This window comes from Salvelinus namaycush, chromosome 9 (assembly GCF_016432855.1).
Source record: "Salvelinus namaycush isolate Seneca chromosome 9, SaNama_1.0, whole genome shotgun sequence".
Lineage (NCBI taxonomy): Eukaryota > Metazoa > Chordata > Actinopteri > Salmoniformes > Salmonidae > Salvelinus > Salvelinus namaycush.
The window spans coordinates 1,261,197-1,273,318 of NC_052315.1; the positions used below are offsets into that span (position 1 = coordinate 1,261,197).

Below are 12,122 nucleotides of genomic sequence, written 5' to 3' on the forward strand. Positions count from 1 at the left end.
CCTGTAGGATCTACAAAACCCTTCAACATTAGTAGAGTAGCCTGTAGGAATTGCAGTACCCTTCAACATTAGTAGAGTAGCCTGTAGGATCTACAGTACCCTTCAACATTAGTAGAGTAGCCTGTAGGATCTACAGTACCCTTCAACATTAGTAAAGTAGCTTGTGGGATCTACAGTACCCTTCAACATTAGCAGAGTAGCCTGTAGGATCTACAGTACCCTTCAACATTAGTAGAGTAGCCTGTAGGAATTGCAGTACCCTTCAACATTAGTAGAGTAGCCTGTAGGAATTGCAGTACCCTTCAACATTAGTAGAGTAGCCTGTAGGAATTGCAGTACCCTTCAACATTAGTAGAGTAGCCTGTAGGATCTACAGTACCCTTCAACATTAGTAGAGTAGCCTGTAGGAATTGCAGTACCCTTCAACATTAGTAGAGTAGCCTGTAGGATCTACAGTACCCTTCAACATTAGTAGAGTAGCCTGTAGGAATTACAGTACCCTTCAACATTAGTAGAGTAGCCTGTAGGAATTACAGTACCCTTCAACATTAGTAGAGTAGCTTGTAGGATCTACAGTACCCTTCAACATTAGTAGAGTAGCTTGTAGGATCTACAGTACCCTTCAACATTAGCAGAGTAGCTTGTAGGATCTACAGTACCCTTCAACATTAGTAGAGTAGCCTGTAGGATCTACAGTACCCTTCAACATTAGTAGAGTAGCTTTTAGGATCTACAGTACCCTTCAACATTAGTAGAGTAGCTTGTAGGATCTACAGTACCCTTCAACATTAGTAGAGTAGCTTGTAGGATCTACAGTACCCTTCAACATTAGTAGAGTAGCCTGTAGGATCTACAGTACCCTTCAACATTAGTAGAGTAGCCTGTAGGATCTACAGTACCCTTCAACATTAGCAGAGTAGCCTGTAGGATCTACAGTACCCTTCAACATTAGTATAGTAGCTTGTAGGATCTACAGTACCCTTCAACATTAGTAGAGTAGCCTGTAGGAATTGCAGTACCCTTCAACATTAGTAGAGTAGCCTGTAGGAATTGCAGTACCCTTCAACATTAGTAGAGTAGCCTGTAGGAATTGCAGTACCCTTCAACATTAGTAGAGTAGCTTGTAGGATCTACAGTACCCTTCAACATTAGTAGAGTAGCTTGTAGGATCTACAGTACCCTTCAACATTAGTAGAGTAGCCTGTAGGATCTACAAAACCCTTCAACATTAGTAGAGTAGCTTGTAGGAATTACAGTACCCTTCAACATTAGTAGAGTAGCTTGTAGGATCTACAGTACCCTTCAACATTAGTAGAGTAGCTTGTAGGATCTACAGTACCCTTCAACATTAGTAAAGTAGCTTGTAGGATCTACAGTACCCTTCAACATTAGCAGAGTAGCCTGTAGGAATTGCAGTACCCTTCAACATTAGTAGAGTAGCCTGTAGGATCTACAGTACCCTTCAACATTAGTATAGTAGCTTGTAGGATCTACAGTACCCTTCAACATTAGTAGAGTAGCTTGTAGGATCTACAGTACCCTTCAACATTAGTAGAGTAGCCTGTAGGATCTACTGTACCCTTCAACATTAGTAGAGTAGCTTGTAGGATCTACAGTACCCTTCAACATTAGTAGAGTAGCTTGTAGGATCTACAGTACCCTTCAACATTAGTAAAGTAGCTTGTAGGATCTACAGTACCCTTCAACATTAGTAAAGTAGCTTGTAGGATCTACAGTACCCTTCAACATTAGTAAAGTAGCTTGTAGGATCTACAGTACCCTTCATTTCTGTGCAAGTTAAAACTCATGAAGTTGTGAATCAGCATTGATGTCTTTCATGCTTTCCAGCTACAATAGATCAATTAAAAAACGAATCTAATCTATCTAACTGTGCACTGGTCTCCAGGTTTGGAATATTCTGACTGCCACAGTAATAAGGGCATGTATAATAATGTCTAATAACCAAATGTATTTAAATCTCAACCACAGCCTCTGGGTGACAGAGAGAGCAGAGAGGATGGGGCTACAGGTGCTGTGTTGTACACACCCTTTATTGAATAGACTGTAGTGTACAGTCTGTTTACTGAATAGAGACTGTAGTGTACAGTCTGTTTATGGAATATAGACTGTAGTGTACAGTCTGTTTATGGAATATAGACTGTAGTGTACAGACTGTTTACTGAATAGAGACTGTAGTGTACAGTCTGTTTATGGAATATAGACTGTAGTGTACAGTCTGTTTACTGAATAGAGACTGTAGTGTACAGTCTGTTTACTGAATAGAGACTGTAGTGTACAGTCTGTTTACTGAATAGAGACTGTAGTGTACAGTCTGTTTATGGAATATAGACTGTAGTGTACAGTCTGTTTACTGAATAGAGACTGTAGTGTACAGTCTGTTTACTGAATAGAGACTGTAGTGTACAGTCTGTTTACTGAATAGAGACTGTAGTGTACAGTCTGTTTATGGAATATAGACTGTAGTGTACAGTCTGTTTACTGAATAGAGACTGTAGTGTACAGTCTGTTTACTGAATAGAGACTGTAGTGTACAGTCTGTTTATGGAATATAGACTGTAGTGTACAGTCTGTTTACTGAATAGAGACTGTAGTGTACAGTCTGTTTACTGAATAGAGACTGTAGTGTACAGTCTGTTTACTGAATAGAGACTGTAGTGTACAGTCTGTTTATGGAATATAGACTGTAGTGTACAGACTGTTTACTGAATAGAGACTGTAGTGTACAGTCTGTTTACTGAATAGAGACTGTAGTGTACAGTCTGTTTACTGAATAGAGACTGTAGTGTACAGTCTGTTTATGGAATATAGACTGTAGTGTACAGACTGTTTACTGAATAGAGACTGTAGTGTACAGTCTGTTTATGGAATATAGACTGTAGTGTACAGACTGTTTACTGAATAGAGACTGTAGTGTACAGTCTGTTTATTGAAGAGGACAGGAGCAGTGTAACTAATTTACAGCCAAAGCAAGTCACAGTTAATATCAAGTGTCTAGTTTTACAGAGCGCTCATGTCTTGGCCCCTGACTTGCATTGGGCCCAAACACCATGCAAACAATTACAAGTCGATTTGGTGCAATGCATAAACATAATGGTGGAATGATACAATATTCACAATAAAATGCTAGATTCCAGAACTCTCCCACCAAACATGGCCTGTCTTCATTTCTGAAGGCTTTGAAAGTAAAAGCAGAAGTTGTCTGATGCATGAGAAATTGAGAAATGGCTCTTAAAATACCCAGTAACACCCAACACCTGGAAGTGGACTACAATAAACAGTCTGTCATCATGAAGTGCTTTGTGAGACTAGTTAATAAGGATCATATCACCTCCACCTCACCGGCCACACTAGACCCACTTCAGTTTGCACACCGCCCCAACAGGTCCACATACGACGCAATCGTCATCACACTGCACACTGCCCTAACCCATCTGGACAAGAGGAATACCTATGTAAAAATGCTGTTCATTGACTATAGCTCAGCATTCAACACCATAGTACCCTCCAAACTCATCATTAAGCTGGAGGCCCTGGGTCTCTACCGCGCCCTGTGCAATTGGGTCCTGGACTTTCTGACGGACCGCCCAACATTTTATTTTATTTTTATTTCAGCTTTATTTAACCGGGTAGGCTAGTTGAGAACAAGTTCTCATTTACAACTGTGACCTGGTCAAGATAAAGCAAAGCAGTTAGACACATACAACAACACAGAGTTACACATGGAATTAACAAACATACAGTCAATAAAACAGTATATATATATATTTTTAAGTCTGTTTACAGTGTGTGCAGATGAGGTAAAATAAGGGAGTTAAGGCAATAAATAGGCCATGGTGGCGAAGTAATTACAATATAGCAATTAAACACTGGAATGGTAGATGTGCAGAAGATGAATGTGCAAGTAGAGATACTGGGGTGCAAAGGAGCAAGATAAATAAATAAATACAGTATGGGGATGAGGTAGATAGATGGGCTGTTTACAGATGGGCTAGTGCAGTGATCTGTGAGCTGCTCTGACAGCTGGTGCTTAGAGCTAGTGAGGGAGGTAAGAGTCTCCAGCTTTAGTGATTTTTGCAGTTCGTACCAGTCATTGACAGCAGAGAACTGGAAGGAAAGGCGACCAAAGGAGGAATTGGCTTTGGGGGTGACCAGTAAGATATACCTGCTGGGGCGCGTGCTGTGAGTGGGTGCTGCTATGGTGACCAGTGAGCTGAGATAAGGCGGGGCTTTACCTAGCAGAGACTTGTAGATAATCTGTAGCCAGTGGGTTTGGCGACTAGTATGAAGCGAGGGCCAACCAACGAGAGCTTACAGGTCGCAGTGGTGGGTAGTGTGTGGGGCTTTGGTGACAAAACGGATGGCATTGTGATAGACTGCATCCAGTTTGTTGAGTAGAGTGTTGGAGGCTATTTTATAGATGACATCGCCGAAGTCGAGGATTGGTAGGATGGTCAGTTTTACGAGGGTATGTTTGGCAGCATGAGTGAAGGATGCTTTGTTGCGATATAGGAAGCCGATTCTAGATTTAATTTTGCATTGGAGATGCTTAATGTGAGTCTGGAAGGAGAGTTTACAGTCTAACCAGACACCTAGGTATTTGTAGTTGTCCACTTATTCTAAGTCAGAGCCGTCCAGAGTAGTGATGCTATTCGGGCGGGCGGGTGTGGGCAGCGATCGGTTGAAGAGCATGCATTTAGTTTTACTAGCGTTTAAGAGCAGTTGGAGGCCACGGAAGGAGTGTTGTATGGCATTGAAGCTCGTTTGGAGGTTTGTTAACACAATGTCCAAAGAAGGACCAGATGTATACAGAATGGTGTCGTCTGCGTAGAGGTGGATCAAGGAATCACCCGCAGCAAGAGCGACATCATTGATATAGACAGAGAAAAGAGTCGGCCCGAGAATTGAACCCTGTGGTACCCCCATAAAGACTGCCAGAGGTCCAGACAACAGGCCCTCCGATTTGACACACTGAACTCTATCAGAGAAGTAGTTGGTAAACCAGGCGAGACAATCATTTGAGAAACCAAGGCTGTCGAGTCTGCCAATAAGAATGTGGTGATGAAGACAATGAAGACGGCTGCACAGTAATGTCTCTTATCGATGGCGGTTATGATGTCGTTTAGGACCTTGAGCGTGGCTGAGGTGCACCCATGACCAGCTCTGAAACCAGATTGCATAGCGGAGAAGGTACGGTGGGATTCGAAATGGTCGGTAATCTGTTTGTTAACTTGGCTTTCGAAGACCTTAGAAAGACAGGGTAGGATAGATATAGGTCTGTAGCAGTTTGGGTCTAGATTGTCACCCCATTTGAAGAGGGGGATGACTGCGGCAGCTTTCCAATCTTTGGGAATCTCAGACGATACGAAAGAGAGGTTGAACAGGCTAGTAATAGGGGTTGCAACAATTTCGGCAGATAATTTTAGAAAGAGAGGGTCCAGATTGTCTAGCCCGGCTGATTTGTAGGGGTCCAGATTTTGCAGCTCTTTCAGAACATCAGCTATCTGGATTTGGGTGAAGGAAAAATGGTGGGGGCTTTGGCGGGTTGCTGTGGAGGGTGCCGGGCAGTTGACCGGGGTAGGGGTAGCCAGGTGGAAAGCATGGCCAGCCGTAGAGAAATGCTTATTGAAATTCTCAATTATAGTGGATTTATCGGTGGTAACAGTATTTCCTAGCCTCAGAGCAGTGGGCAGCTGGGAGGAGGTGCTCTTATTCTCCATGGACTTTACAGTGTCACAGAACTTTTTGGAGTTTGTACTACAGGATGCAAATTTCTGTTTTAAAAAGCTAGCCTTTGCTTTCCTAACTGCCTGTGTATATTTGTTCCTAACTGCCCTGAAAAGTTGCATATCACGGAGGCTATTCGAAACTGATGCAGAACGCCACAGGATGTTTTTGTGCTGGTCAAGGGCAGACAGGTCTGGAGTGAACCAAGGACTATATCTATTCCTAGTTCAATTTTTTTTGAATGGGGCATGCTTATTTAAGATGGTGAGGACGGCACTTTTAAAGAATAACCAGGCATCCTCTACTGACGGGATGAGGTCATTGTCATTCCAGGATACCCGGGCCTGCTCGCAGAAGTGTTTTATGGAGCGTTTGACAGTGATGAGGGGTGGTCATTTGGTCGCAGACCCATTACGGATGCAGGCAATGAGGCAGTGATCGCTGAGATCTTGATTGAAAACAGCACAGGTGTATTTGGAGGGCGAGTTAGTTAGGATGATATCTATGAGAGTGCCCGTGTTTACGGATTTGGGGTTGTACCTGGTAGGTTCATTGATTTTTTGTGTGAGATTGAGGGCATCAAGCTTAGATTGTAGGATGGCCGGGGTGTTAAGCATGTCCCAGTTTAGGTCACCTAGTAGCACAAGCTCAGAAGATAGATGGGGGGCAATCAATTCACATATGGTGTCGAGGGCACAGCTGGGGGCAGAGGGTGGTCCACACCAAGCGGCAACAGTGAGAGACTTGTTTCTGGAAAGGTGAATGTTTAGAAGTAGATGCTCGAATTGTTTGGGTACAGACCTGGATAGTAAGACAGAACTCTGCTGGCTATCTTTGCAGTAGATTGCAACACCGCCCCCTTTGGCAGTTCTATCTTGGCAGAAAATGTTATAGTTAGGGATGGAGATTTCAGGGTTTTTGGTGGTTTTCCTAAGCCAGGATTCAGACACGGCTAAGACATCCGGGTTGGCAGAGTGTGCTAAAGCAGTGAGTAAAACAAACTTAGGGAGTAGGCTTCTAATGTTAACATGCATGAAACCAAGGCTTTTACGGTTACAGAAGTCAACAAATGAGAGCACCTGGGGAGTGGGAGTGGAGCTAGGCACTGCAGGACCAGGATTAACCTCTATATCACCAGAGGAACAGAGGAGAAGTAGGATAAGGGTACGGCTAAAGGCAATAATAACTGGCTGTCTAGCACGTTCGGAACAGAGAGTAAAAGGAGCAGGTTTCTGGGAACGATAGCATAGATTCAAAGCATAATGTACAGACAAAGGCAAGGTAGGGTGTGAGTACATTGAGTAATGATGAGAGAGATATATTGTCTAGAGACGTTTAAACCAGGTGATGTCATCGCATATGTAGGAGGTGGAACAACATGGTTGGTTAAGGCATATTGAGCAGGGCTAGAGGCTCTACAGTGAAATAAGACAGTAATCACTAACCAGGACAGTAATGGATGAGGAATATTGATATTAGGGAGAGGCATGCGTAGCCAAGTGAACATATGGGTCCAGTGAGTGGATGGGCTGGCTGGGGACACGGCGATTCAGACAGTTAGCAGGCCGGTGCTAACAAGCTAGCAGTCAGTAGGCTGGGGCTAACAAGCTAGCAGTTAGCAGACCGGGGCTAGCATTCTAGCAGTTAGCAGACCGGTTAGCAAGCAAGCAATTAGTAGACCGGGGCAAGCAAGCTAGCAGTTAGCAGACCGGGGCAAGCAAGCTAGCAGTTAGCAGACCGGGGCTAGCAAGCTAGCAGTTAGTAGACCGGGGCTAGCAAGTTAGCAGAAGGGCCTTTGGGGGACGTCGCGATGGGGGTAAGTCTGTTTTTGCCTCTTCGTGAGGTGACGTCGACATACTAGTCGTGGATTAGTAGGGTTCCAAGTAGCTCTAGGTAGCTAGCAGGCCGTGGTTAGCAGAATGGGCCTTCAGCGGACATCGCGCCTGAGGGGCCTGTTGGAATCCTCGGGCAGATTATGTCGGTATTCCAGTCGTAGTGGATCGGCGGGGTTCAGTTCCCCGTACCGGCAGTAGAAGGGGTCCGGATATTGTAGCCCAGGAGTGGGCTTCGGTGGTAGCCCAGGAGCTTCAGGCTAATTGGTGCTTGCTCCGGGATGGAAACGCTAGCCAGGAGTAATCACCCGGGATTGCGGTTAGCTAGTTGCGAAGATCCAGATGAAAAGGTTCAGAGTTTGCGGTAGGAATCCGGGGATATGGAGAGAAAAATAGGTCCGTTATGCTCTGGTTTGAGTCACGTGTACTGGCGAGAGCTTTCTGAGCTAAAGGTTAGCTGATGACTGCTAGCAGTGGTTTGCTGACTGATAGCTGGTAGGTAGTTAGCTGGCTAGCTTCTGTTGAGGGATTCCAGATCCAAAGTAAATAGAAATACTTTAGAAAAAAAACTGGTCCACGCCACATTGGATGAGGCAGGTTGCAAGAGAGTATTTAGAAGTAGAGGTTTAGGAAAATATTTTTTAAATATATGTGAAGAAAAAGATATATACAAGGGACATGACAGGACAAAGACAAAGACGTCTGACTGCTACGCCATCTTGGATTTCGCCATCTCCACTTTGCTGACCCTCAACACTAGGGCCCCACAAGGGTGCATTCTCAGCCCCCTCCTGTAGTCCCTGTTCACCTACGACTGCGTGGCCACGCACCTACAACTCAATCATCAAGTTTGCAGACGACACCACAGTGGTAAGCTTGATTACCAACAACGACGAGACAGCCTACAGGGAGGAGGTGAGGGCACTCGGAGTGTGGTGTCAGGAAAATAACCTCTCACTCAACGTCAACAAAACAAAGGAGATGATTGTGGACTTCAAGAAACAGCAGAGGGAGCACCCCCCTATCCACATCGAATGGACAGCAGTGGATAAGGTGGAACGTTTTAAGTTCCTTTGCGTACACATCACAGACAAACTGAAATTGTCCACCCAGACAGTGTGGTGAAGAAGGCACAACAGCGCCTCTTCAACCTTAGGAGGCTGAAGAAATTTAACACTGACAAACTTTTACAGATGCTCAATCGAGAGCATCTTGTCGGGCTGTATCACCGCCTGGTACGGCAACTGCACCGCCCTCAACCGCAAGGCTCTACCTGCCCTCCAGGACACCTACACCACCCAATGTCACAGGAAGGCCAAAAAGATCATCAAGGACAACAACCACCCGAGCCACTGCCTGTTCACACCGCTACCACCCAGAAGGGGAGGTCAGTACAGGTGCATCAAAGCTGGGACAGAGAGACTGAAGAACAGCTTCTATCTCAAGTTCATCAGACTGTTAAAGAGCAATCACTAACTCAGAGAGGCTGCTGCCTATATTGAGACCCAATCACTGGCCACTTTAATAAATGGATCACTAGTCACTTTAAACAATGTCACTTTAAATAATGACGCTTTGAATAATGTTGACATATCTTACATTATTAATTTCACATGTATATACTGCGGCTCGGCCATCGCTCAACCATATATTTATATGTACATATTATCATTCACCCCTTTAGATTTGTGTGTATTAAGTAGTTGTTGGGTTATTGTTAGATTACTTCTTAGATATTACATGAAAATAATACCATTAAATGCGGTGTAGGGGGATCCACTCCCAAAACAGGGTGCAGATCCCTCACATTGCATTTGGTAAGAATATATATTGTGGAGCTGTCTGACTGACCTGGACAGAGAGCTTCCTCTCCTCATTGGGTAGGATCCTGTAGGTATACACACAGTTCTGGTACCTGGAAATAGGAAAGATGGGATATCATAATACAGTTTACAGAGATGTCTTGATCTGGCTGTCTGGGTCTTGAGAAGCCGTCTGGGTCTTGAGAAGCCGTCTGGGTCTTGAGAAGCCGACTGGGTCTTGAGAAGCCGTCTGGGTCTTGAGAAGCGGTCTGGGTCTTGAGAAGCGGTCTGTTTCTTGAGAAGCCGACTGGGTCTTGAGAAGCGGTCTGGGTCTTGAGAAGCCGACTGGGTCTTGAGAAGCCGACTGGGTCTTGAGAAGCCGACTGGGTCTTGAGAGGCGGTCTGTTTCTTGAGAAGCCGACTGGGTCTTGAGAAGCCGACTGGGTCTTGAGAAGCCGACTGGGTCTTGAGAAGCGGTCTGAGTCTTGAGAAGCGGTCTGTTTCTTGAGAAGCCGACTGGGTCTTGAGAAGCCGTCTGGGTCTTGAGAAGCCGTCTGGGTCTTGAGAAGCCGACTGGGTCTTGAGAAGCGGTATGGGTCTTGAGAAGCCGACTGGGTCTTGAGAGGCGGTCTGTTTCTTGAGAAGCCGACTGGGTCTTGAGAAGCCGACTGGGTCTTGAGAAGCGGTCTGGGTCTTGAGAAGCCGTCTGGGTCTTGAGAAGCGGTCTGAGTCTTGAGAATCGGTCTGGGTCTTGAGAAGCGGTCTGGGTCTTGAGAAGCGGTCTGGGTCTTGAGAAGCGGTCTGAGTCTTGAGAAGCCGACTGGGTCTTGAGAAGCCGACTGGGTCTTGAGAAGCGGTCTGAGTCTTGAAAAGCAGTCTGGGTCTTGAGAAGCGGTCTGGGTCTTGAGAAGCGGTCTGGGTCTTGAGAAGCGGTCTGGGTCTTGAGAAGCGGTCTGAGTCTTGAGAAGCCGACTGGGTATGGGTCTGAAGAGGTTGGGTCTGGGTTTCTGGTTTAAAGTAACTGACATTTCACAGCAGCGTGTGACAGGTGCAGTAATGACAGATGGCATGCACTCAAACACACTTCCGTTGGTCTTTGTGTCCAACGGAATAGAGAATATGACCATTCATTTATTTTGTTTAGCAATTATTCTAATAAAAGCTCACAGCGACACAAAGATGTGTGGTGTGAGTTGTACAATGGAGTCTACCCAGCTTTGCAGCATGACTGTATGTGCCGATGAGTTGGCCGCTGCAGTAAGCAAGTGTAATTTTAAAATAGGTCTACGTTTACATAGAATTCCTGCTATAGATAGATCTATAACTGCATGCAACAACAACAACAGTATTCTAGACAGTTTCTCTGGTTAATCAAAGTCTTGAGCAAAACATTTTAAAATTTCACCCCGATGTACTTGTTGGCATGATTTATGTCATGATGTTAAGGAAACAGAAAGTCAACATCACATTGTTCTGCTATACATTCCAAACGCTGTCATTGGGCAGAGTTGCGTTCTATACTGCACTGCAGGAGAATATGTACCCGAAATACAAGTAGGTATTTGACGGTTCAGATTGAAATCGTTCCCCCCCCCAAAAAACAACAGTGTGTTTAGCGTTGATCATGGTTTTGTCTGATTTAAAGGTCTTGTTTTTAAATCAGCTCTTCCTACTCCAAGCTACTTTGATCTGTGCATGCAAAGAGTCAAGACTTCAACATGATCTTCCTTCCTCAATGTGATCTTTGTACAACAGCATTTGTTGCTCAGTAAATGTTTAACTGTCAATTATTTCCTTATCTGTCTCTCTCTGCATACGAAGAGCTATAAAGGGACGAGTTCTCAACATAATCTTCTTTTCTCATTGTGATCTTTGAAAAACAGAATATTAGACTGTTAAACTGTCAGTTTTACCCATATGTCTACGTGTATATATATATATATCTTCAAAAAGTAGTCAGAAGGGAGATTTTACTTACAGAACACAGAGGGCATAGGCACCCTGTATGGACTCACTGTCCCGGAGGAGGAAGCTCCCATCCCTAGCTGCTTTGGAGAGCAGATCCTCAGCCTTAGATCGGGTGATATTACCATGGTGCCATGGCTGGTTCGACGTAGACATCCTGGTTCTCTGAAAACACTCAGCTAGAGAGTTCTGTTCTCTACTGAAAACACTCAGCTAGAGAGTTCTGTTCTCTACTGAAAACACTCAGCTAGAGAGTTCTGTTCTCTACTGAAAACACTCAGCTAGAGAGTTCTGTTCTCTACTGAAAACACTCAGCTAGAGAGTTCTGTTCTCTACTGAAAACACTCAGCTAGAGAGTTCTGTTCTCTACTGAAAACACTCAGCTAGAGAGTTCTGTTCTCTACTGAAAACACTCAGCTAGAGAGTTCTGTTCTCTACTGAAAACACTCAGCTACAGAGTTCTGTTCTCTACTGAAAACACTCAGCTAGAGAGTTCTGTTCTCTACTGAAAACACTCAGCTACAGACATGTTTCTCACAGTATTCTCTCTTGCTCTCTCCCTCTGTTGCTCTCTCTTACTCTCTGTTTCTCTCTTACTCTCTATATCTCTCTCTCTCTCTTCCTGTTAGTGAGGCGAAAGCTGTAAAAAGGAAGCTGCTACAAACACGGCTGTGAACTTCCTCATTTGAGAAGTTAGAAAGAGAGAGGAGGGCCAGAGAGAGAGCTGAACCACTAACACCACACACACACACACACACACACACACACACACACACAC

General features: G+C 44.6%; 1 protein-coding gene across 1 annotated transcript in view; it reads right to left on the reverse strand.

Annotated features, from left to right (window-relative positions):
• The window catches only part of LOC120053577 (phosphatidylinositol 3,4,5-trisphosphate 5-phosphatase 1-like), a 30,305-nt gene extending 18,403 nt beyond the window's left edge, over positions 1 to 11,902 (reverse strand). The window contains exons 1-2 of the mRNA XM_039000707.1: positions 11,358 to 11,902; positions 9,429 to 9,492 (exon numbers count right to left, since the gene is read on the reverse strand). Of these exons, the coding sequence (XP_038856635.1) occupies positions 9,429 to 9,492; positions 11,358 to 11,500 (207 nt within the window). The 5' untranslated portion in view covers positions 11,501 to 11,902. The remainder of the gene's footprint in view (positions 1 to 9,428; positions 9,493 to 11,357) is intronic.
• Between the last annotated feature and the right edge of the window lie 220 nt (positions 11,903 to 12,122).